We start from the raw sequence: 25,467 nt of genomic DNA on the forward strand, positions 1-25,467 counted from the left end.
CCAGCAGCTTTGGCTTCGTGTTCACCGCGACTAACCCTGTTTGGACATCAACAAGCAGTCCTATTCATTAGACTGTAAGAGATGAACAAAGTGACTTGTCAAGTTTAAATAATTAGAAAACTGGATGCTGACAAAAAAAAACAAAAAAACAATTCCACTGTCATTACATAACCAATTTCAAACAAAAGAGGGAGGTATGAGGACACAGTGCAACAAATGGAGGGGGGAAATCTACAGAAATTAAAAAGTTTTAAAAAAATCTACAGATGCACAAATATTTTCAGTTTAAATATTTTTGGCTCACCTGAAAAACAAAAATATATATATATATATATTTCCAAATTCAACAAACAATTAAAAGAATGAACAAATTTGACCTATCTCAACAAGCTGTTCATACAAACTTTTTTCTTGCTGACAGACAACGTTTTGTCATCCTGAGACGTTTACACTGACGCTCAAAAAACATTTCTGTAAAACTCATCAGAAAGGCCCATTAAGATGATTTGTTGCACAAGATTCTCTTAACACCTCATATATTCCTCTCTTTATCTTGTTCTAATATGAAATATTAACATTCACATTATATATATATATATATATATATATATATATATACCCTTATGCCTAATTTGATGTGAGCACTTGCAGAAACTATACAAAAGCAGCTTTATATTTAAAAAACTTTAAACGTAACACTTAAGTTTGCAGTGTGAGCAGTTCAGCCTGTGTGTGCAGGGCTCTTACTTGCAGCTGCATGCAGTTTCAGAAATGACATGTGCACAACCCACACATGCATGCTGTTTACATATAAACAAACCTGCTAGGATCGTTTCACCGGCCAAAACAAACAGAAAAAGAAGACTTTCATTCCCGAGGGCTCGGTGCACGATCTACGGTTGAAGTGCAAGTTTTGTTTGTTTGGGATCCCTCGCTTTGTGTCTTAGCTTCGTTGCTACGTAACTAGTAAACAGACGGGCAACAGAAAGCCGGTTCATGTGTCTCATTTGTTGCTTCAATGAAAAAGTTATTTTCGGCGTTCAGGTTCGTGACGCCGGCAGCCGTCTGCCTGCAACAACCAGTGAAGCGGCACGTAACGTCTAGCTACTACAGCGGACACCACGGCTAGTAAAAACAGCTCCACAAAGCCTTATTTTATACACCCTAACACTGAACTTCAGAGCTATCTCATGAATGTGATGTTTAAGTACCGTTTCCTCGTCCTCCGTCTTTAACATGATGCACTGCTACAGTTACAAAGTGCTCACAATGCTTCTTCACCAAGGTGCAAATCACTCAGCTTCTTGCGAGGAGTGGAAAAGAGTCACATGACCTGTGGATTAAAACAAAAGAAACACAAGTTAAGAAGCAACTTATTCTAAACCCCCGACTCTCGAGTGGATTTCCAGCTGTGGACGAGCCTCCGGTAATCTTGGCCACATGTGCAGATCTCGTGCTCTCTGCTGGCCTGAAGGAATTTACGAGCTTGTGTGACTGAGGCTAGAAAAGTAGCTGGTGTTGGCTCGCGTTCCGAGACCCAAAGCTTCAAGTCGAACGTTCAGACACAAGTCTGTGTAAATGCACATACGATGTTCTAAACGATCATCGTGCGTGAACAGGATGCAGTAACGATTCCAACCTGTTAAACTCAAAGTGCTCTCGTCTCGGCCTCGATCTTCCTCTCTCCGTGAAGACTGTCGGGGTCGGCAGGGGCCACCGTCTGTCTAATTGCGATCTCAGGACCTCCTCCATATATGCCCAACAAGTACTGCCATGTCTCCTCTGAAATCTGTCCGTAGTCTGCACCTGAATTGAAAAAACGCAGCAAAAATATCCTCAACGACTCATCGATTGTCTTCATTTCTCCTTGCACGCCTTTCTGACCGAGTAGAGGTTTACCTTGCTTCAGCTGAATGTGTCCTCCTTTCATCACACCAATTTTACTGTTGTCAATAGGACCAGGAGGCTCTGAGAGGGGGAGAAGTATGTTTAAAGACAGAAGGATACACTTGAATGTGCAGCTCTAAAGTTTCTCTCCATACCATTGTCTTTGCCCTTCACAAAGCTCTCCCACTCTCTGAACCACTGCATGCTGATACACAGGATCACTGTGGGAGCCTCCTCAGCCTGAAACTCTTTGTTCAACTGTAGACGAGAAACAAAAAGGTCTTACAAGCTCAACAACCAAGCATAAAGGTAGACTTACCAAAGTAAACAAAAGCTGTCAGGGTACAGGTGTTAACCTTGATGAAGGTGTCAATTTCAGTTTTCCTGCGTTTGGCCAGAGCTTCGATCTCCACCTGACAGATGGCGCACATGTACAGGTGGTTGACGGCTGGGCCGCCTCCAAAACTGAAAGCGTAAAAACAAGAAAGCAAAAAGTTATCAGAAGTCAGAGTGACAAATTAGCACTTTGTCCTAATGAAAGGTTTCACATTAAATGGTTGCCGTATTTTTTGGATTACAAGGTGCATTTAAAATCCTTTAATTGTTTCAAAAATCGACAATGAGCCTTAAAATCCAGTGCACCTTATGTATTAATCCTGGTTGTGCTTATTGACCTCAAACCCATTTTATGTGGTTATTGTGAATGAGTTGAATAAAGTTTGACTTATCTGACTGTTTTGTTTCACTTAATGCGCCTTATAGTTCGAAAAATACGGTATTTAAAAAAAAATTAAGACATTCCTGCTGGAAGTACTACAGCAAGGCCTGCCACAATAACAAATTTTGCTGGGCGATTAATTGTCTCAGAAATTATTGCGATAAACGATAATATTGTTTGAAATTTAACAATAATTAGTAATTGTCCAATTTTAGAAGAAATATTTTGTTTTGAGTATAATAACTTTCTTGGCCACTGGATGGCAGTATAAGACTGTGTGAACCGAAGGATGGAAAGTGAGGGAGAGAGCAGCGCGGTGTTGCCAGGTGTACGATAATTATCGTATTTGTACGACAATTTTGCCCTCTGTACGATGTACGATCAATAATCCCAAAAAAGGCCAAATATACGATAATTTGACCATTCCGTGAATGTGTGGTTGTAATCGGTTGTCATCAGCCTCTCGCAACTGTCTGTCGGAGTTTTTTTGTGAACCCTGAAGGCTTCTGTGTCCGCAAACAGAAGCACGATTGGCTGGAAATTCCAGCCAATCGTGCTTTTCTAAATGTGACCTACGAGTGACGTGTTTGCGTTTGCCTCAGAACAACGGCCATGATTGGCTGAATAGTCCGCTGAACCCGCCCCATGAGTAAAGAAAAGAAGAAGAAGCAGAACGTCTGGAAGCGGACCCATCACTACTATAGTGCATAAATAGATTTGTTATTTTGGTTATGACGTGTGTACGATGATTTCCCTCAAAATACGATAATTTTATGTCTCTAGTACGATAATCCTACATTTCTCACCTGGCAACACTGGAGCAGCGTGTCTCTTTAAAAAAAATGGGAGGGAGGCCCCTTGACGTGACATGGTGACATGGTGGACGCTGTGTGGTTTGAGCTCTTTCGCATAGCATTTTTCACAAAAAGCTTTTAATAAAAAATTAGTAAACAAGTTCTCAGCTTCGTTTTGCAGAGAAAAACAAATTTTTACATGAAGGCACGGGTTTCAACCGTGAATTTTTGGAGCTCGACAAGACGGAGGATTTTTCCCGAGGTCGGCCTGTTAGCTTAGCTCGTAGCTTAGCTTCTCAGTTTAGCTGCTTTTATCGATCCTAAAACACAATTTTGGACTGTTAAAATGGATTTTAATGAGAAAAGAGAAAGGGAGGGGTCAGTGAAGAACACTGGAGTTGAGCCTTTTGTCATCCAGTGTCTTAAATAGAAAGAGAGAGACATGAAGAAACAATAAAGCCGATAAATGAAAATGAGGTTGATAATTTTAATTTATCATGCGATTAATTGATTAATTGATTTATTGTTTATCGCGACAGGCCTAACTAAAGCTGCTGCTTGAGCTTCCAAATGATTACACAATTCTACGGATAATAACCAAGTAGTTCAAATAAACAGTGTAAAGGTTGACAAAATAATGTTTCCATAAACTGCTACTAAATTTAGAAAACTAGAGTTGTTTGGAGGTGGCAGCACTGTGGCTCCACTCAGTCTGGTCAGAAATAGACCCCGCCCATCTTACTTCAGATATTTGTACAAAGATTTTCTGCTGTATTTATACCTCCCTGACACAAAGTTTTGGTGAGGAAAGAAAAAAAAGAAAGAGTAAACGCTTTCCAGAAAACAGATCTTTAAAAGGTCTGTTTAGAGTAGATCCATGTGGACAGGAGATACAGAGCTTTATAGAAATGGTGCTGTAAATGTTTAATAACTGAAAGGAAATCAAATGGATATAAAAAACAAGTCTGGGGAGAAGATTTAGTAAAGGTAAGTATGTTTTTTCTCTGTATATTAATATGTAGTTTATGTGAATGTTATCAACACCTAGTTGTGTGGGCAGTACGTTTGTTAGAACACGGAGACAAATTGAACAGAGAAAACAATATCCAGTTAAAAACCACCTGAAGTAGTGCAGATTGAGTCTTCAACTAGGTCTCCCTTGAAAGAGATCTGTGAGCTCAATGGGATTTGTTTGCTTAAACAAAAGGTTAATAATTAAATAAAATGTAATTATATTTGAACCAAAAAAAGTAATTCAAAGAGTCATCTACTACAGGTAAGATAATGATTGTTCATAAAGTGATACAGAACAAAACTGGACTTTGGGCTGTCGTTTTATTTAAATTGCTAATTACACTGTTTATCTAAATCATAACCTTTTTGGACATTTACCTGTTGTAAAGGTATTCCCACACATTTTGAGGAACTATCACAACTAGATCATCGATGTAGTGGTACTTATTCGGAGAGATGCCTGAGAAGAGATAAAATATATTTAGATCAGTCAAGAAATCCTACAGAGTACCAGTTTTTTTTTTGTTCACCAAGATGAAAAGTAAACCCTATTTTTTCTGTATTTCTCTAAAATCACGATCAACCTCTCAAAAATGACAGCCACGTTTGTCTCATTAGAAAACGTAAATGAGCAACTTATAACTATACTTAAAACAAACATGCTGCATCTCTTAGCTTCTAATGCCACATAGCTTAATTACAAGATTGAAAATACACAAATTGCTAGAGAAAAGTTATTATTTTCTGTACAGTCATACATTACAGTTTATAATGTCTTTAAAGCATCTCATTTTATTATTTTTAAGCCTGATTTAGCTTTTGATAAACAAGTAGTGGTGGGCACAGCTAACCAAGAAGACGGAAACACTAACTGCTAATTCACAAACAAAAAAATTAGCTTCACTGAGGTTAAAGGGTTAACTTTTATCACACACTGCTGTCTCTGACACTGTAACTGTCTGTAATGTGACAATGTTGTAAGTGAACACAACTCAAAACGGTTCATAAATCACAGGTAAATCGTTCATATCCTGTTCAGAGGTGAGCTTTCAGAAATTAATATGGTCCATCAGAACCAAAGAGGTGAAGCAGAACTCGGCTGTGCTGAAACAGAGCGATGCGTTCAATGTGTGTCGGACGTCTCCCTCGTGTCATTTACCAACTCACTTTGGTGATCCTCTTTGTGGTTAACTACTTTTATAAACTAACTACAACGTTGCTGTGTCATCATCTATATTCTCTCGGTAATAAATCTGTTTGTATTAAAAATGTGTGAAATGTGAGAGAGTCTCGTCCCAGAGACTGTGTGAGCGTTGCAAGGCATGCTGGGTAGGAATTATGCGAGCAATGTTTCTTACCGTTTACTATGTTTGAGTGTGAAAATGGGTTTTTCACGTTATTTTCCTGTTCTAGTTTGATTTGGCATTTATGTTAAAATCTCTATTATTGGCTGTAAACTGACACCACGAGTCAGACTGTTGTGGTAGATATGGGGGGGGGGGGGCACTGTGAAGGTGGTGACATCACCGGGTGGTGCTTAGCTTTGCCTAGCATCACTCTGTGTAAATCACCGTTCTCCTGTACGCCTATAGTGTGGTGAACTGTTTTTAAAATAATTTATCGGATTTAAATTTAGCAGAAGCTAATTCAACTAAATATTCAAAGTTTGTAAAAATGCTAATCAGCTAATTGGAAAGTTAGTTCCACTATAAGCAGATTAGTGGAACCGTGCCCACCACTGAGAATACTGGTAAAACACAGTAGTCCCTCGCTACTTCGCGGTTCGTCTTTCGCCGACTCGCTCTATCGCGGTTTCGTATGGAATTTTTATTTAAAATAAATTGTTTTAAATTATTTAGCACCTGCTGCAGGAGATACTTCCTTCTGCAGCATGTCACGATCTCCGCTCTGCAGCGGAGAAGTGGGCGTGGCCAAGAGTGCAGCAGGAGACGGGGAGCTGAAATCATGACATTCTGTGCTTTTTTTTTAGAACATTTAGAGTTTAGAAACATTTTTCGGAATATTTCAAAAGTGTGGTAAGAGTTTAAAATGTCATAATATATAAATACTAAAATAAACTACTACTTACTACTTGTACTACTACCACGGGGCTTCAGGGTACGGATCCCCAGTGGTAAACGAGGGACTACTGTATACTAAAAATGGTATTTCAGTATTCCATTTTGATACAGTTTAGAGCTTCTTTAACACTCCTAAAACTTTATGTTTAAATAGCGAATATTGACATTTTGTCTGCAAGCTGAATAGTATACTTATACTATACATATTATACATAGTAAACAATCAAAGAATGAGTGAACTTTATGTGATTTTCCTGTACTGTTTGTTCACTTAGATACACAAAGACATGACTCTGATCACAGACATACGACGTATTTGATGCAGACCTCCGTGTTGACAAAGAAACGTTTGATTGCTGATGGGGCCCGGCTCTGCGAAAGTGTTGAACTTGTTCAGCCATTCTCTGGAGATGTAGAACTGCAGCAGGCTGGGCTCCTTCATGTTTGCCAGAGCCACCACCTTCTGCCTCTCTCTGACCGACTCCTCGCTGCTTTTCCTGTGGGGATTGTTTTAAAAAAAAAAAAAACACTTTTAAATCAAACTGTGGCTTGTGAATGTACAGTGATAAGAGCCTGTACTCACCTGTAGAACAGCACATAGGCCTCAGCGTTCTGCACCACAGTCTCATGGACTTCTGTCACATACTGGTCATCAAACTCGTACCACTGACCATTGATCACATTCTGACAGTAAGCTATGTAATGTCCACCTGGTGAAGAAAAAGCAGGAGAAAATAGTGAACAGATTTATGAAGAAAAAAGATAAAACGTGCATGCCCAGTTCCCGTTAAAAGAAACAACAACCAAGAGTTCCTCTCATCTGGAGGAAACCCTCTTGTCTCGTACTTCCTGCTGTGCCGTGGTGGCAGATGACCGACAGCAGATCGTAAGTGGTGACTTGAGACGGGCTCTCCTTAGCCAGGAAAGGTCGCATGTCAAGGCCCTCCAGAGGGAAGGACACGTGATTGCTGATCTTGAACGAATACATGACCTCGTGCCGGAAACGTTTCAGGTGAATGCAAAGAATCTAAACCAGAAACATGAAATACTGAGAACACTCAAAGCAGCAACAAATGTGATTTGTTTTTAAAAAAGCCTACCTCTGGGAGTTTAAGCACTTTGCAGTATTTGACACCATTTCGCAGTCTGTTCAAACAAAATGATAAAATGAATTCAAAAACCATGAATGACACTCAGTTTACTCAGCATTTCTGGTCCAAACTCACTTTTTACATCGCTCACAGCTGTACATGTTGTCTCCTGGAGCAAAGAGCAGGAACGTAAATTCAGACACGATAATGAGCTCAGGTTAAAGCGCACTCGAGTCATCTTTACCTTTGAGTTCATCTGCAGCAAAAAATGCAGCAAGGCAGTCCTCCAGCATTACCATGGGCCCCCAAAACCAGCTCGGGATGCACGAGACGACAAACCTGTTCAAAAACACAACACGAACACACCATGAACACCACAGAGGTTATGAATAATCAATATCTTACCTGCTGATAGTTCTTTGAATGGCCTCACTTTGGAGAAAAAAGAGTTTAAGTCTGGCAGGAGTGATTTGCTAAAAGAGTTCAAAGTAGATTGCTGACCCCAATCAGCAAAAATTGATAAGATGATTTAAATGTTTGTTTTTTTGTTTACACACACAGTTCAGTTATTTGCATACAGCTGTATGGTTTAAGAGCAACTAGAAGCAGCGAGCTGTAGCATTTCCTGCAGGAATTATCCATTTCTGCCAAAAAACATATGGTGAAAAAACTGATGGCAAATTAAAGGTTTAGTAAACAACATTTTAATGAACTGCTGAGAAACTTTGAAGATTATAGATCGATTTAAAGTAGCAAAATATGTTTTAGAAGCGAGTCTACTCTGACCGTATTGACGAGCTAACATCAATTAGCCCAAACGAATCAGCAGGCGAAGCCTTAAAACACTAATCTTAAACATTTCCTAGCAGTTCCTGTAAATGCTGTTATATAAACTTTTACACCGCTGTCACTTTGGCATCACGGTTAATTTGGTAAACAAAAAAAAAAAACTACAGGGTAATCCCCAGTCGCACTTGCAAATAACCATAGATATCCACGTAAATACCCGCGTAATGCAAAACTGACAGCGTTGGTCGAACATTTGGTCTCAAACTAGCCTTTAGCTCGTAAATCCTGTCAAAACTAAAGTGTTTATTCAATTTGAGGCTGGTCAAAAAGTCATCAACATTAAGATATAACCTTTCCACGTAATCCTACTTCAAAATATGTGAAATGTCCTTTTCAAGAAAGCTGAGCATAAAAAGCCACTGAACTAAGAAGAAAAAGTTCACGTATCAGTCTATTTATGTTCATCACCATAGTCTTATTTTCAATTCAAAATTTCATTGAACCATTTTATGAACCTGTCTGGGAATTTGCTGAAAGGAATAAAAATGAAACGTTACAATGAAACATCTAAACTTCACAAACTGGATCCGCAGCACTGACTGATTTACGCCTCTCTACAGAACCGATAAAGAACTTATATGATAAGTCTTTTTAAAACCTGGAGCTACTTGTTGCTACCTGTACATCTCTGTGCTAAAACAGACGATGACACAGCTTATATTTTTCACGAGTAAGCAAATATGCACAGGAAGTAAATCTCCTCCCCTACGCTTTAACAAACAGTAGCCTCTATCGTTTTTTTTATCACAAACTGCCAACATAATGAGCCGAGTCACTGAAGTCACTCAGATAATTATTACACTTTCCTTTAAAGGCAATTTAAAACTTCTTTCCTCATCTCCTTTTCTTGTACTTTAATCTAAACATAAGAAAAAGCAGGTAAGATGTAAATCAGTCAGCATCAACCAAAGACGAGCTGCATTATTTTATTCTAACCGCATGTTTATTGCTCCCTGCTGGTTACAGGTATCAGTTTCCATATCAGGCAGGAGAATAAAGGAGATCCAAAATAACTAATTTGACCAATTACCATATGTTCCGGCGTATAAGTCGCTTCAGAGTATTAGTCGTATCAGTCAAAAAAGCATCATATATAAGTTGCTTCGGCGCATAAGTCGCATTTATTATGCATCACGCTGACCCGTCGCGTTTACTTTTTATTCAGACGATACCCGGAGTTGAGCCTGTGACTTTCCAATCACAGGCCCATCTTCTAACCTCTGCGCCACCACTCCCCCTAAATTATGCATTTATTTATTTTTTGGCAGAATGGATCAGATCTCGGGGTTTATTCTCAGGCACGGTCCATCGGTGTGGCCATGTAATTTGGACATTTAGGAACCGAGTGGACCAACACAGACTCAAGGTGGATGTCATTAAAGTTCTGCCTGTCCCCAAAACAATCGTGTGTTTATCTGAATATGGCTCCCTTGGCTGGCCTTGCAGTCCACCTCACATCTGAATTCGCCTGGAGGACGTGTAATCTGACGCTCTGCCCCCCCATTGAGGAATTCCAACTGATCAACCTGAGGAAACCAGCTGAATAAACATTGTGTCATCATTTCAGGACTCTTGGATTACCACATGTGTTGTCTTTGACCATTCCCCGACATTCCCATTCCCTCAAGAATGTTTACGGATCTCACCGGAGGGAACTGGTTGATTATTCCATCCTTACCAGAACTCCTACAGCGCCCTCGAGAGCGTCCTTGGACATGCTCACCGCACTTGTTGTTTCCCCCCCGCCTGCGGAATGTCTACGTCGCCATGTGCTTGTATGTGCGAGGTGTTTTTTTCAATATCAGGTTTTTCTTCTCAACAAAAAAGTTTGATAGGATTTTTTTTTTTTGCCTCCAATTCCTACACGTGTCGTTTCATTACTTTTTTTGTCCGTCTAAACAGATCTCACTTGTAAATGAGTCTTCGAGGCTCAACGTGATTTATTTGTCGAAATAAAGGTTGAATTGAATTGGAATTTTGCCTGGGCGGCGCGGCACCATCCAACCATCCATCGCGGCCGGAGCCACTAGCTCTCCAGCGTTCCTCCGCCTGCGCCAGCTGAGTGAAGCGAGCGTGCACGGGAGGACTCGCTGTTGAAGTTCTTCGAAAAATTAAAGCATCAGTCAAAAATAGCATTATGAATATGGGAGAAAAAAAAACGTATAGAAGTCGCTTCAGTGTATAAACCACAGGGCTGACAAATCTGTGACTTATATGCCAGAAAACATGGTAGATGAGTCTTTGTCAGATAAATCCCCCTGCAGGCCTTAAAAACACCTCTCAGCCCTCACAGCTAGATGAAGAAGGGCTCTCATCTGTCATCATGAATCATGTCATTCTGCTGTAGTGGAACGTGACACCCAGCAGCGATAAGGGTGGTATGGATTTGTTTTTATGACCACTGGCTATTTAGATGTTGAGTTTCTGTAAATAGGAATGTGGGGTCACAGAGAAGTAGATTTTTTTTTTTAAAGCTGTATAGGTACAACAAAGGAGAAGGCTTTAAATGCATGGGCTAACTTTAAAGTTTTGGTGACGCTCGCTGCGTGTCCTCACCTGCTGAAAACTTTACAAACACCTTCACTGCTGTTGATGTTCATTTTCCTGGAATCCCTGATGTGGTGGATTTCCAGAGAAATGAAGTGGACGTTTTACAAGGAAAGACGCGAGTGTGAAAACTCAAGATTCTACTTGTCTGCATTCTCTGTGGAAAACCGTGTCCTGCGGCCACATTTCTCTCACCCGCACCTTGAAGGTGACGCCGTAATGAACCCCTTCCCAAGTGTGACTGATGCATATGGAGCATGTCATCATGTACATGTTGGTAAAGTCTACTGACTAGATGAGGTTCACTGACCGGCGGATGGAGTCCATGATGTAGGAGATCCAGCCCTGCGAGCCGTAAGTGTCGGGACAGACCCCGGTCTTCACCGGCAGGTTCTGGTGGATGGAGGAGTGCAGCTTTGCCAAGTCTTCTTTCCCAGGAATGGGGAGAGATAAATCCTGGAAGGTTTCTACAGTGGTGGAAACCTGTCCCACATTCACACAGCGCTGGATTAAACTGCATGCATCGAGCAGCGAAAGTACAACCAGGTTTTAAATTTCTTTAACGTCGACATGTTCAGGCAGTAAGATGACAGGAAATGATTTCAGCTGATGTTCGTACAAAAATGTGGATTTTCGTTTTGTTTTCATTCATGTCTGATCAATAGATCTGTTTGTTTTTGTCCATGTCTGTGTTTCTTTGCCTTTTGTGTTAGCAAAATAATCTCACGAAGCACTGAACTAATACTTTTAATTTAAAAAAAATAATTAAGTATTGGTAATCACTGGTTCATTTGCAATTAATTAACATTTGGAGTTAACGCATTTCAAGATGGCCGCCACAGCTAAGCAACCTTAGCAAACTCATAAAGGGCTAAGCCTGAGACTGAGCTAAATTTGGTGTGGTAGTAGCTGAGCATCGTTTCCAACACATGCTCCGAGCACTACCCACAGCCAAACATGTTTGCCTAAATTGTTGGCAATAAATGTTGGCATTACTTCTCTCAGTTAGCAAAATATGTTATGAATTAGGCCTGTCACAATAACAAACTTTGCTGGGCGATTAATTGTCTCAGAAATTATTGCAATAAACGACAAAACTGTTTAAGAAGAGATGTTGGTTGATTTGTTTTGAGTGTAGTATCTTTTTATGACCACCAGATGGCAGTATAAGACTGTTTGAACTGAAGGATGGATAGTGAGGGAGTGAGCAGCGTGTCTCTAAGAAAAATGGGAGGGAGGCCCCTTGACGTGACATGGGCTCTCTCCTTCCTGTTTTATGGTTCTCAAAATGGCGGACGCTCCGTGTGGTTTGAGCTCTTTAGCATAGCATTTTTCACACAAAGCTTTTTAATAAAATATCAGTAAACAAGTTCTCAGCTTCTTTTTGCAGAGAAAAACAAATTTTTACACGAAGGCACGAGTTTCAACCGTGAATTTTGGAGCTTCAACAAGACAGAGGTTTTTTTTCTCGAGGTCGGCCTGTTAGCTTAGCTCGTAGCTTAGCATCTCAGTTAGCTGCATTTAACGATCTAAAAACGTGATTTTGGACGGTTAAAACGGATTTTAAAGAAAAAAGGAGGGGTCAGTGAAGAGCACTGGAGTTGAACTTTTTGTCATCTTGTGTCTTCAGAAAGAGAGCGACACGAACAAACAATAAAGCTGATAAATGAAAACGAGGTCGATAATTTTCATTTATCATGAGATTCATTGATTTATTGTTTATTGTGACAGGCCTATTATGAATCACTCATAAATGTTTGGTGTTAACCAATTCAAGATGGCTGCCACAGCTAATTCTATCAAGAAGAGAGCACCACACTTGTCCAGACTGACTCCTCCATACACGATGTCTGCACCATCTCCATCCAGGAGTTTTTGGCCATTTTGCTAATTCAGTGTGTTTTAGGAGCTGTACAGCTGAATGCATGGTATGGTATGGTATAAAGTTTATTCATTTTAAAAATACAAAACAGTTTCATAACTATATAAAAAATACAGGAGATTTAAAATGAAAGGCAGCAGAAAGAAGAAAAAAATCTTATTATATCTGCCCCTTTTTTTCAAACAATTAGTTCAATCATAACAATTCTCAAGTAACATTTTCAAGGAATGTCAGGGCACATTTCCACATTGACAACCACGCCCACAAATTTCTGACCAATCACACACTTGGCTCATACGCCTGTGAGAAAAAAAAACGTCCTGGATCTTACGTCAAGAAGGGGCAGGCGTAGCTGCTCTGCTAACAAAATGACGCAATTTTTGTCACGCAACTTTGTCAATGAGAGACGATTTCGACACTTCGGATGGAGTACGTCGGGCCTTTTAGTCATATTTACAGATGCAAAGCTAAAGTTTGATGTAATAGTAGTTGGGAGTCATCCTCAACTCATACTTTAAGCACAAACGCATCTTGTCTGATCTTGCAAGCTTTTTTATTTGCTTGTTTTAGCTACTATTCAGCTGTTTTGGGAAAATGTCTGCTGTTTTCATACAAGTTCAAATTTTTTGTGCACATTTCTGCTTCTTTCAGCCTTAGTGGGCACATTTCTGCTCACTTTACTTCCTTCTGGTAATTTAAGCTTATTTCTACTTGTTGTAGCTACTATTCAGCTGCTTTAGGCAAATTTAATCTTTTTGCAGATAATTCCAACTTTACTGTGCTAATTTCTGCTTCTTTCAACATTAGTGGGCACAATTAAGCTCAGTTTCCTTTAGGAAATTTAAGCTTTTTTCTACATTTCTTTAGCTACTATTCCGCTGTTTTGGGGAAATAAATTTCCACTTCTGCTTTCTTCTGCTAACTTAGATTTGTTCTTCCTTTTCAGCTAATTTCAGCTGTTTTTCAGCAGGTTCTTCAGCAAGAAGCATTCACACTGCATTTTCACAGGAAATGCAAATTTTCTAGTTGCATTTATAATTCAATGCAATAAAATAAACACATTTAAAGGTAACGGGTCTTTGTAAAACTTGGTTTATTTACATAATGCCTTTAATCGCTGGCGGTCCGGCCCCTGAGCTGATGTCTTTCAGAAACTGTGTCCCCCTGAGCAGTTTAGTTGAATAGCCCTGTCCTAAAGTATTATACTACATGAGTGTTTGGATGTGTGCGGAGCGCCCCCTGGCGTTAAAACATGTGAAGCACGTCTCACCCTGTCACAAGTTAAACACTGGACCAGACTCAGGATGGAGCCGTCGAAGATGTCCGAGATCACGCTGCGGAAGTGGAACTGCTTCTTCTTTCTGCAACTGAGCAGCAGCTGAGCTGGAAGAAAAATGGGCAGAATATCACTTTAAGGCTCAATTTCTATTTTATAATCTATTCCTCGATCTTCAAATGTAGTCATCTAATGTTAAAACTCAAATCATAAAAGAATTGTTAATATTTACTATTACAGCAGTGAACACGAATCTGTTTTAGACCAAATATAATTATTCTTAATAATAAAGTGTAGTTTTTAAAATAAAAACAGGCAAACCCAATTTTAGGAGTATAATTAGCAGCTCTTTTCACATTTTCTTTAAATTAACATGATCTTAATCAGAGTACTGAAGGAAAAGTCAAGAAATCATCAAAGTCACATTGTTCAGAATAAAACTATATAAATTGTACATCTCAGTTACTGATGTACTTGAGCTTGGACTGAGCCAGGAATCAACATTTCTACATTCTTGGAGTGAAGAACAAAAGAGTGAACACTTATTTCTGGATGAACACAGATGATCGTTGTGAACTTACATCACCACAGTAACAAAAAAAAACCCCTCTACTTTTACCTAAACTTTCTTTCTACACAGCGAAAAAGGTTGAACTTAAAGGACTAAAAACATCTGACTCCCACTGATCTTAGTGTCATTTACTCAACTGGAGGTAAAAAAAAAAAAAAAAAGCCAACAAATGTCAATAAGTTTTGCTTTCTTAGAAGCAGAAGAAGCGTTCACCCTTTTTGAAGGAGTATGCAGGCCCTGCAGAGCGGAGGGGGCTGGAGCGAGGCGGGCTGGAGGACAGTTTGGGATGCAGCTCCTGCAGAGTTCGGACAGGACTGCAGGGAGTCGACGGAGGTTGGGTCATGGACGCTTCATTGTCTGGTTCTGTAAAAACAGCAGATCGCAGGTGCCGTTTAAAAACTGACTGTAAACCTGATGTTTAATGTTCCTGCTGGTCTTCAACCTGACGTGTTGCTCTGGACTTGTCCCGGCCCTGAAGCAGGCGTCTGGTTGTTCTCCTGGTTTTGGACTTCGGAGTTGAGTGCTGGTGACGGCTGTTCCTCCTCCCCCCTCACAGGAGGCCCCCCCTCAGCTGCAGTGTCCACATCAGCGTCCTCGTCCATCTCCTGCGAGCCCCAGCGCAGCGGCGAGCCGGACGCCCTCTTCTCCTTCAGCCTCTCCTTCTCCGAGATCACCGCCGGAGGAGCGACGCCCACCACTCCCACCGACGGGGACCTGAAGCCGTCGCACTCGTCCTGCAGGAGCAGCTCGCCGTCGCCCACCCCTCCTCCCTCCCCTCGGTCGCTGCTGGAGCCGGAGTCGCAAGAAAGGAATTCGTCCTCGGACGGGGAGCGGTCTCCCTCTCTCCGGTCGTCGGCGTCGCTCCCCTCCCTGCTCATGCTGCACTCAGTCAGCGGCTCCTTCAGCTCCTCGTGGAGCTGGTCCATCAGACAGCGAAGAAACTCTTGGGTGTCCTGGTGGAACAAAACAAGCTGAAGGATTATTCCTCGAGGGAACGCATGTCGCCCGCCGCCTTACATGACAAACTCCATTTGAACGAGCTCCAACCACGTCTGTGCACACGGCTGAGCACGCTGGGGACGATGCTCAGCCACGGCCACATCAACTCAATATCTTTAAAATGGGTGGTTTTAAAAGGCGGCCATCTTAAACGAACGCACGGATACGTGCAGAAACATTTGTGCTCTCCCGTCTTCGGTTGATAAAAACCATGAATGACTCCGTTAACACCAGAAGCTTCTGTCTGCACGATCACAGACGAACTGTGTAAACACAAGCATTTCACATCGATTCTGACCCAAGTCCTCTTTTTGTGTTCTGTAAGATGCGACAGCAGGATATTTTGCAGAACGCAGACCCACTAAAGACATTAATGACAAAACAAATATAAAAAATCCTGTTCAAATATCAAACACAAAGCAAGACTTTTGAACTCGATCAAACTGAGTTTGTTCCGAGTTTTTACAAACTCGAGTCTAATTCCAAAGTCTGAGCAAAACAGAACGGTTTAATTTAATGTCAGGTGCTTGAACTTGTCAGGGTTAGACAAAGTCAGATTTCTATGTGCATTCTGCACATATGATATAGGACAATAAGTAAATGGATGTAAAATCTCCAAACTTTCTTGCTCCCAGTTAATTATCCTCTGTATCCTAAAGGGCATCAGAGAGGATGTTTGGCAGCAGCAGGACATTTTACTCGTACACATCAGACTGTCAGAAAAACTCCCGAGTGTTGTCATCTGCAGAAATACTCCGACGACTCAGGAGTTGTGTGAGACGTGTTTTCAATCATAAACCAGAGACAGAGTGACATGTTTTACAAAAAAAAAAAAAGGAAATCCTCTTAGCTCGAATGTGAGAAAGACAAGACGATTGTGTTTTTGTTAGTTGGATTCAGAAATAAACGCCTACCTGCTGAGCATAGCCTCGAAACATGGGGTTAACCAGTTTGATGCCATGAGACAAGCTGGTCGGAACAACGTAGCTGGGCCTGAACGGGCAGATGTCACCGTTAAAGAATGAACGGCTGATGTGAAAATAGCTTTACAGCAAACGAAGTGGAAAACAGTCTATATATACCGTTTCTTGTGCCAGAGCTCTGAGATGAGTTTCTGGTAGCTCTTACACAGAGCCGGCTTCTTATCAGTGCGCACCAGTCCACTGCAGTCCAGGAAGAACTGAGTGAGCGGAGGGCTGAGGAAGACAAAAACCACATCAACACAGAGAAAGAAAACAAACAAAAAAAGACGCACACTCACGATTAGGTTGAACGTGAGGGGATAAGAGCACTCACCAGTTGGACAGAGCTTGAAGAGCAGCATTCATATAACAGGAGTTTCCAATGTTCTTCATTCCTGTCAAGCCTAAAAGGCAAGAAGAAAAAGCCCCGCGACGCTCTTACATATGTTTACATATAGGATGTAGTAGAAGTCAAACGGTTGTTGCTTCTAGCTCCAAAAAAACACACGTTACAGTTTGTTAGGGCACGCTCGAAAGCTTTTCTCCATCCTTTAAGGCCAGTTTTGCTATTGAGACGATAAACAACACATTTCGTACCTCTGGGTTTGAGCTCATCCTCCTCGGATTCTGAGCCTTCTTCTTCTGCCACAGCGATTGGCACTGCTTTCAGGGGGTGACCCCCTGAATGGTGCACCGCATCCTGGGAAAATCATCAACACACAGGCCTGTCACGATAACAAATTTTGCTGGGCGATTAATTGTCTCAGAAATCATTGCGATAAACGATAATATTGGTTGAAATTTGACAATAATTAGTCATTATTGTCAAATTTAAGAAGAAATGTTGATTTGTTTTGCGTGTAGTACCCGTTTTTGACCACCGGATGGCAATATAAGACTGTTTGAACCGAAGGATGGATAGTGAGGGAGCAAGCAGCGTGTCTCTTTAAGAAAAATGGGAGGGAGGCCCCTTGACGTGACATGGGCCGTCTCTCCTTCCTGTTTTCGGTTCTCAAAATGGCGGACGTGCGGTGTGAGCTCTTTAGCATAGCATTTGTCACACAAAGCTTTTTAATTAAAAAAATCATTACACAAGTTCTCAGATTCTTTTTGCAGAAAAAAACAACTTTTTACAAGAATGCACGTGTTTCAACCAAGAATTTTGGAGCTTCGACAAGACGGAGGTTTTTTCCCCAAGGTCGGCCTGTTAGCTTAGCTCGTAGCTTAGCTTCTCAGCTTAGCTGCTTTTAACCATCCAAAAACATGATTTTGGATGGTTAAAATGGATTTTAAAGAGAAAGTGAGGGGTCAGTGAAGAGCACCGGAGTGGAGCCTTTTATCGTCCAGTGTCTTCAGTAGAAAGAGAGAGACACGAAGAAACAATAAAGCCGATAAATGAAAATGAGGTCGATCATTTTCATTTATCGTGCGATTAATTGATTTATTGTTTATCGCGACAGGCTTTTCAACACATAATATAAATTCTCCTTTTTTTATGTATGAAGCAAGCAGAGACAGAAAATAAAGTCATTTGATCTGAAAACCCACCTGCTCTGCAGCTTTGCAGTGGTGGGGGGCAGTCGGCACCGGAACTAGGGCCGGCTTCTGATCCAAAAAGACCTCCCGTTCACACACGTAACACCAGATCCTGAAGGTGGTCAGGTTCACTGTCAGGTTGTGCTTCTTCACCTGCAGGGAGCACGCAAGCAACTCACTTTGAATCGATTGTGTTTTCTGGTAGCCGGAGAAGTAAAAGGCAGAAAAGGTTTACCTGTGCGTGCTGGGTGCTGTGATCACAGAAGGACTCCCCGCAACCAACGTATGGACAGTCACTCTAAACAACAGAAACACAGTGTAAGAAAGAATCTGATTTTATATATATATATAAATATAAAAACACATAAAATCAATTAACGCTTTTAGTTAGCATGTCAGAGTGCAGCTGCAATTAAGTTTCAAATCCTACCTGAAGACAAGCCCACAAGTTGGGGCCCCCGGCTCCACAAGACTGGCAGGTCCCCTGAAGTATAGATTGGAAAATTATACATTTAGACTCCCACACAACAGTACAGATAACACACACCTGAGGCATAAACTGTTTTTTCTTACTAGAAATGAATAAAACCCACCTGGGATTTTTGGAGCAGGTCCTCCTTGGTCACCTCACCTATTGAGTCCAGGTGAGGACAAACGTCCTGCTCGGCCATAGCTTCTCACAATGAAGGCTGTATGAGAAAACACAGTGTCCTAGTGCATGAGAGGGACTGCTGTGGCTGCAAGTAGCTTCGTCATACCAGCCTGCAAAGCTCAAACACACACTGCCTTTTCACAAGTGAGCCCAAGTGTGTGTACAGAGGCTGACATCTCAGCAGAGAAAGTGACAGGCCCAGTGTTTACCTATGAAAGGAGAGGAAAAACCCCCAGTCTACAGCGATGACAGCTGTTAAAACTCATTATTTACCACAGAAGAAGAAGACGAGAAGCGGCTGCCTAAACCATGATGGCTACAGCTCGTGTTAGCGTAAATAAGCTAAATTTGTGGGAAGAGCCGAGCGACGTAAAACATCCGAAACACCATCCTCAAACAGACCCCCCCACCCGCGACCAGAAGCGGCGAAGCACGTAAAGAACCGCAAGACGCACGCCTCGCGAGATGGAGGAGGAGCACGGCGAAAAAAAATCGCAATATGTTTACGGAAGTGACGTAGCCATAATTGGATCTGTTCCATTTTAGTCTGCCGGTGTGTGACTCGGTAAGAAGCGACGACAAGCGGTAAAAGACGTTGACCTCTTAAAGAAAACGTTTCTGGACCACATATGAAGGCAATATAGGTTTATTGTGTCAGTAACATTTGTTTTATTGTATTGATCAGTATGTCACTTTGTTCCTTTGAGAAGTTTTAAAGAGCTTTATAAATAAAATAGGATTTTGACTGTATTTGACTGTCTATGCTAATATATTTTTTAAAGTATTCATTATCTGTTATCTATTCATTATATATTATTTATTATTCAGGTCTCTTGTAAATGAGTCCTCGAGACTCAATGGGATTAACATGTTTAAATAAAGGTTGTCGTTTTATACATCTATGTATGGGCTAAGGCAACGATTAAAACTGGAATATATCATTAATTAAATTAAATTACAACAACTTTTGTCGTGTTTTATAACATCTAGCAATTCCATATTTAGATATATAAAAAAATAAGCCCATGATCTCATTCATGGGTTTACCTGCTCCAAACAAGTCATATACTCGCAATAAAAAAAAAAAAAAAAATTGTGCATAAAATACTCTCAAAATACCCATAAATAAACTGTGTTACATTTAAAATACAGAACTATTACATCCTATATTAAAAATAATATCTGATCGAGTCAAAACATAATTTTAAATGACGTTCAACACGTCTTAAAACTATCAGATCCTGAGTCTGTTTCAAATGAACTCAAATACTCGTGATTATCTTCAGAGAAGCGTAGACATCTGATCCGGGATCAGCGAACTACGAAGGCGGAACTCTCGCGTTATTTACATTACCCACAATCCTCCGCTCTTCCTTTCTGCCTGAACCGACATGGTGGGTACATAGCTGACTCTTTTGAGAAAATATTTAAGCTGTTTTATCGGTCTGCATCCTTGTTAGTAGTATTCTTTTTTACATTATGGAGGATAATAATCAAGTGCTTAAAGTCCTCCCGTGGATTATGTGTTGATATTAGTGGATTATATAGTTTCATTTGTGAGTAAAATTAGGTTAAAGTGACTGAAGTGTTGCCGGTACGATCAACGCTGTTCCTGCCTGCTGGAGGCTAAAGCTAACTCAGAACCACGTTAAAGTCAGGATAATCTCCAAAATGTCCTTCTGTTTTGTCTGGTTCTGTTTGTAAAATTTAATTGACCAAGATGAAGCACTGTAAGACTAATTTCGTGTAGGACGAGAGTGTTTGTTAGCCTTAAAATGTGTAAGAGGCCTTAGCATCCGCTCGCTAGCATTTCATTTTGCACATTTGAATTATAATCACATTTGTTTTACCTGCATTTATTCATTGTATTGGCTTTTCTTACTGTTTTTAATTTTGGTGTCACTGCAGCAGGATTAGCATTTATTTAGCTCATTAGCTGCATGCGTTTTAGCTTTACAGTATTACTATTTATTTTTAGTGGTCTGCTTCGGCTTAAAAATAAGCAACAATTATTGTATATTTCAAAAATAAGACTTCTCAAAGTGGCTTAACTTATATCAGTGCAATAAATGCTTATTTCAATAAGATTGCCCTATTAAGTTGGGTTCTAAACTTTGTAAATGTTTATTGTAACATTATTATTTTACAGCCTAAGGGAAAGAAGGCTAAGGGGAAGAAGGTGGCACCTGCCCCTTCTGTGGCCAAAAAACATGAGGCCAAGAAAGTCGTCAACCCCTTGTTTGAGAAGAGGCCAAAGAACTACAGCATCGGTGAGTAGCTGCTTTTTAGAACAAACAACGGGTTTGTGTTGGTGCAGGTGATGTAAACGAATATTTGCTATCTTAAGACCACTGAAGACAATCTTCCACCAAGATCGCTGATGCACTTAGTGAAGTAAAAAAAAAATGCAGGTGTTTTAAAGTATCAGATGTGAAACGTTTCCATTTCCCACAGGCCAGGATATTCAGCCCAAGCGTGATTTGACGCGCTTTGTGAAATGGCCTCGTTATGTTCGCCTGCAGAGGCAACGCTCCATCCTCTACAAGCGTCTGAAGGTTCCCCCTGCGATCAACCAGTTCACCCAGGCTCTGGACCGTCAGACTGGTGAGCTTGTCCGAAGTCTGATTTGATTAGCCAGTGTTGAGCATGGGAGTCTTTACTATCCCCGCTTTGCAGATGATGTGAAATGCTTTCCGTCTGATTAGTTAAGATGACAATTTCCACCAAGATCGCTGATGCACAGATTTGAAATACTCGACATTTTTGTTGCTTCAGTGTTGGAGCTTTATTTAAAATGTTCTGTGTTCCTCCTCAGCCACGCAGCTGTTCAAGCTGGCCCACAAGTACAGACCAGAGACCAAGCAGGAGAAGAAGAAGAGGCTGCTGGCTCGCGCTGAACAGAAGGCAGCTGGGAAGGGAGACACCCCCACCAAAAGGCCTCCCGTCCTTCGTGCAGGTGAGACGTACCTAAGATGAGTTGCTGTAAACTCATAAAGCTCTCTTCTTCAACTTGGCCAAAATGCAGTGATGACTTGAATTTCTTCACCTGAAACTTGTTGATGCTTTTTGAGCTTTTTAACCCTGAGCGTTGGCCCCAATATGAAGGTTTTTCTGACCAGTGTTCAGACTGGTGGTTAATTGTGTCTCGGTGCTCCAGGTGTGAACACCGTTACCTCTCTGGTGGAGAGCAAGAAGGCCCAGCTGGTCATCATTGCCCACGATGTGGATCCGATTGAGGTGAGATTAGTTCTGTACTTTGATTATGTGAACTCCTGATGGTTTTTTTTGTTTGTTTAATGAAAGTGGTCACTGGCAATGATGTTTGAATTTCTTCACCTGAATCCTCTGTGTGGATTAAAACACGAGCTTTTTAACCCTGAGCAGAGACCACAGATTAAAGTTTCTTTTACACAGTGATTAGATTTGACTCTTCTGTCGGCAAAATTCATAGTTTTTAACCAACTTCTGCTTTTTCAGCTTGTTGTATTCCTGCCTGCTCTGTGCCGTAAGATGGGTGTCCCATACTGTATTGTGAAGGGCAAAGCTAGACTGGGCAGACTGGTGCACAGGAAGACGTGCACCTCGGTTGCTTTCACACAGATTAACCCGTAAGTGACCAAACAGTGACAAAACAAGTTTTACTTTGTGCCTTGTTGAAGTAGCTTTAAAATATTGATTCAGATTGTATAACCTTTTTCATGTAGTTTCCTCCTCAGAGGAAGTTGTTTCAGTATGAACTGGTCTTGTTTTTGTTTCTAGTGAGGACAAAGGTGCACTTGCGAAGCTCGTGGAAGCCATCAAGACCAACTACAATGACAGATTTGAAGAGGTCAGTGTTGCTGTGCTCCTCACATTTTTCAAACAGGTTTCTCAAAACAAAGTTTTACTTGTTTTAATCCTATAAACTTTCTTTTACAGATTCGTCGTCATTGGGGAGGCGGCATCCTGGGTCCTAAATCCACAGCTCGTTTCACTAAGCTGGAGAAGGCAAAGGCCAAGGAGCTGGCTACCAAGCTTGGTTAAAATGTTTGGAATAAAAAATGTATGTCCTAATTACAGACTTTGGCTTTTATTATTCAAACAGTACGGGTTGATTTTTCATACCATGCAGTCATAGTATGAACATGACACTTATTTTTATAAAGTTGTATTAGTTGGTGGACGGGTGGTTTCCGTTTCACAGGGTTCCCAGCAACTCCTGGAAAACCTTTCAAGAAAAACAAAATTTGGAAAAAATTAAACACTAATGTGACCAAGAGCTCTGATATTTTGATGTACTTTGTGTTTTGCTAGTATTCTCATATCAATACATTGTAGAGTACATGAATACTTATGGTGCTTATTGTTTCTTGAAGTTATTGAGTGATTGCATTAAGCGCATACATTTCTTTTGCCCTTTACCTAAGACGCCAAATTCTCAGCATTTAGATTAAAATATGTGGAATTTTAAGATTTTCCCTGGAAAAATAAATTTTCATGAAATGCTGGGAATAGTTTAATTATGGTGAAACATTTGTGCTAGGCAGAAATGTACAGTTAACACCAAACCAGTTGCTCTACAACTTCAATGAGTGTGAACGGACAGAAGGTAGTCATTGGACAGTATGTTGATGGATATTAATTTGAGATAAACTTCATTAAGTTGAATTCAAAACCTTTTTAATGAATGTCGAGGACCTGCGTGAATTGCAGAATTTTTTTAATTTGCCTTGAGTTTTTATTTAGTTCAGAACAATTTCAGCATCAGAGCTTTTGTTTTGTGAAAGTTGAAATCCAACTGAAGCACCAAGAGTTGATTTTGTTACAGCGCAAAATAAATCCTCAAACTATGGATGAATAACAGAACACTGAAAAAAGGTAACAATGAATGAATTCAAAAATTTTACAAGTCCTAAAATAGAAAATATGGACAAAAAGTCTGACCTAGTTGAACAGTCCTAAGACCTAAAATGGTACATGGACTATTGTAACACCTTTATCTCATCAAGACACTCAAAGCTCTTTACAATCTGTGCCCTCATTACCAGCACTCTATAAAAAGCTAAGTGAACAAATCATTCTAAAGAGAATAAACTATAATCAGAGCTTTATATCGATGGGACGCACGTCAGAGACAATGAGAGGTTCAGTGTCTTGCCCAGGGACACTGACATGTGACTACTGGTGGAATCAAACCCCCAACTCTTGAGGACATCTGCCCTAACCACTCAGCCACAGCCGCCCTATAGAACTGAGCGTTGCTTGAATACCTTCGTTTCTGAATCTGGTGACGTTAAAACAAGCGTTAGATGAAGCTCTGGAGATTCGAACAAGAAACATTTTATTATTTAACATTCAACAATGGTTCAACAAGGCTCAGTCTTAGGACCCACCCTCTTTACAATCTACATACATAATGTAGGCAAAAACATCCCTAATGCATCCATACATTTCTATGCTGACGACACAGTTGTTTATTGTCGAGCTAAAACAGTTGCTAAGGCTTTCCAGCTTTTGAAATCTGCATTTAACTACATCCAGACTGATTTGTTCCGCCTCAAACTTGTCCTAAATGCCGAAAAAACCAAAGGGATGCTTTTTTCAAATAGGAAGTTGGTCCCAGCAGTTCTTCCTCCGATTTTATCCTCAAATGGTGTCCCCATTGAGTTTGTTGATTCCTATAAATATTTGGGTATCTTGGTCGACTCACATCTCTCTTTTAAGCCCCATGTGGAAAACTTGGTAAAGAAACTGAAAGTTAAACTGGGTTTCTTTTTCAGAAACAGATCCTGTCTAACCCTGAATGCTAGAAAACGCCTTGTATCTATGACTTTCCTTCCCTCAATTGATTTTGGTGATATTATATACATGAACGCTCCTACAAGAACCCTGCAGATGTTGGATGCTGTCTATCATGGTGCACTAAGATTCATAACTGGCTGTGATTATCGTACCCACCACTGCACCCTGTATTCACTGGTTAACTGGACATCATTAACTTCACGCAGACTCTCTCACTGGTACATTTTCATCTTTAAATCACTTCTTGGTCTGCTGCCTTCATACATCTCCTCCTACATGTCTCTGCGTGAGTGCAGCTACGGAGTGCGCTCTCAGGACATTATTATCTGCAGTGTTCCCTCAGTGAGGACTGAACTTGGCAAAAGGGCCTTCTCCTACTCCGCTCCTGTTTCCTGGAATATCTTAGAAAAAGATTTGAAGCTCTCGACCATGACCTCTCTAAGTGTCTTTAAGAATCTGTTGGACTCCTGGCAGGGTCCAATGCAGACATGTTCCTGTTTTTAGTTTTCTACATTTGTCTTTGAATCTAGCTGTTTTTTGTTTTGTTACCTTTTTCCTTTTAGCCGTCCTATTTGTTAAAAAAAAAAAAAAAAAAACTGTAGTATGAGTTTTTATAACTGCTTATTGTTGTTGCTGTTGTCCGTTGTTGTCATCTTTCTTTGTTGAAATCAGGTCTCTCTTGTAAATGAGTCCTCGAGGCTCAATGGGATTTACCTGTATAAATAAAGGTTGATTGATTTCCTGGTGTCGATTTCGCCAAATGAGTTCACAGCTTAAAGTGTTCAAATGGATAATGAGAAACAAGTACAGGACTTACTAACAGACAG

The 25,467-nt window shown here is 40.6% G+C and overlaps 2 protein-coding genes and 4 non-coding genes across 6 annotated transcripts; 5 read left to right on the plus strand and 1 right to left on the minus strand.

Moving 5' to 3' along the window:
* Positions 1-554: 554 nt before the first annotated feature.
* On the minus strand, positions 555-18,934 carry usp20 (ubiquitin specific peptidase 20). Its single transcript, XM_037692195.1, has 24 exons — positions 18,801-18,934; positions 18,638-18,691; positions 18,443-18,505; positions 18,220-18,360; positions 17,269-17,371; positions 17,006-17,075; positions 16,792-16,905; positions 16,624-16,702; positions 15,153-15,663; positions 14,924-15,073; positions 14,134-14,246; positions 11,292-11,464; positions 7,830-7,924; positions 7,721-7,754; positions 7,595-7,640; positions 7,341-7,521; positions 7,078-7,204; positions 6,822-6,991; positions 4,792-4,873; positions 2,244-2,352; positions 2,043-2,145; positions 1,900-1,968; positions 1,640-1,806; positions 555-1,333 (listed from the first exon to the last, which is right to left on the minus strand). The coding sequence occupies exons 1-23, from the start codon at positions 18,876-18,878 to the stop codon at positions 1,649-1,651; spliced, it is 2,823 nt and encodes a 940-aa protein (XP_037548123.1). The 5' UTR covers positions 18,879-18,934; the 3' UTR covers positions 555-1,333; positions 1,640-1,648.
* A 1,290-nt stretch (positions 18,935-20,224) lies between these two features.
* Positions 20,225-22,912, plus strand: rpl7a (ribosomal protein L7a). The gene is made up of 8 exons (XM_037692194.1): positions 20,225-20,253; positions 21,009-21,129; positions 21,314-21,463; positions 21,675-21,815; positions 22,017-22,096; positions 22,337-22,467; positions 22,619-22,688; positions 22,778-22,912. Exons 1-8 carry the CDS (start codon positions 20,251-20,253, stop codon positions 22,880-22,882), a joined length of 801 nt encoding a protein of 266 aa, XP_037548122.1. The 5' UTR covers positions 20,225-20,250; the 3' UTR covers positions 22,883-22,912.
* LOC119425198 lies at positions 21,172-21,244 on the plus strand. Its single transcript, XR_005187550.1, has one exon. It is a non-coding gene; the product is annotated as a small nucleolar RNA SNORD24 (small nucleolar RNA).
* On the plus strand, positions 21,531-21,599 carry LOC119425199. The gene has a single exon (XR_005187551.1). It is a non-coding gene; the product is annotated as a small nucleolar RNA SNORD24 (small nucleolar RNA).
* LOC119425195 lies at positions 21,879-21,949 on the plus strand. Its single transcript, XR_005187549.1, has one exon. It is a non-coding gene; the product is annotated as a small nucleolar RNA SNORD36 (small nucleolar RNA).
* Positions 22,170-22,244, plus strand: LOC119425194. Its single transcript, XR_005187548.1, has one exon. It is a non-coding gene; the product is annotated as a small nucleolar RNA SNORD36 (small nucleolar RNA).
* Positions 22,913-25,467: the final 2,555 nt, after the last annotated feature.

Source organism: Nematolebias whitei, chromosome 18 (genome assembly GCF_014905685.2).
Source record: "Nematolebias whitei isolate Nwh7 chromosome 18, NemWhi1, whole genome shotgun sequence".
Classification (NCBI taxonomy): Eukaryota; Metazoa; Chordata; class Actinopteri; order Cyprinodontiformes; family Rivulidae; genus Nematolebias; species Nematolebias whitei.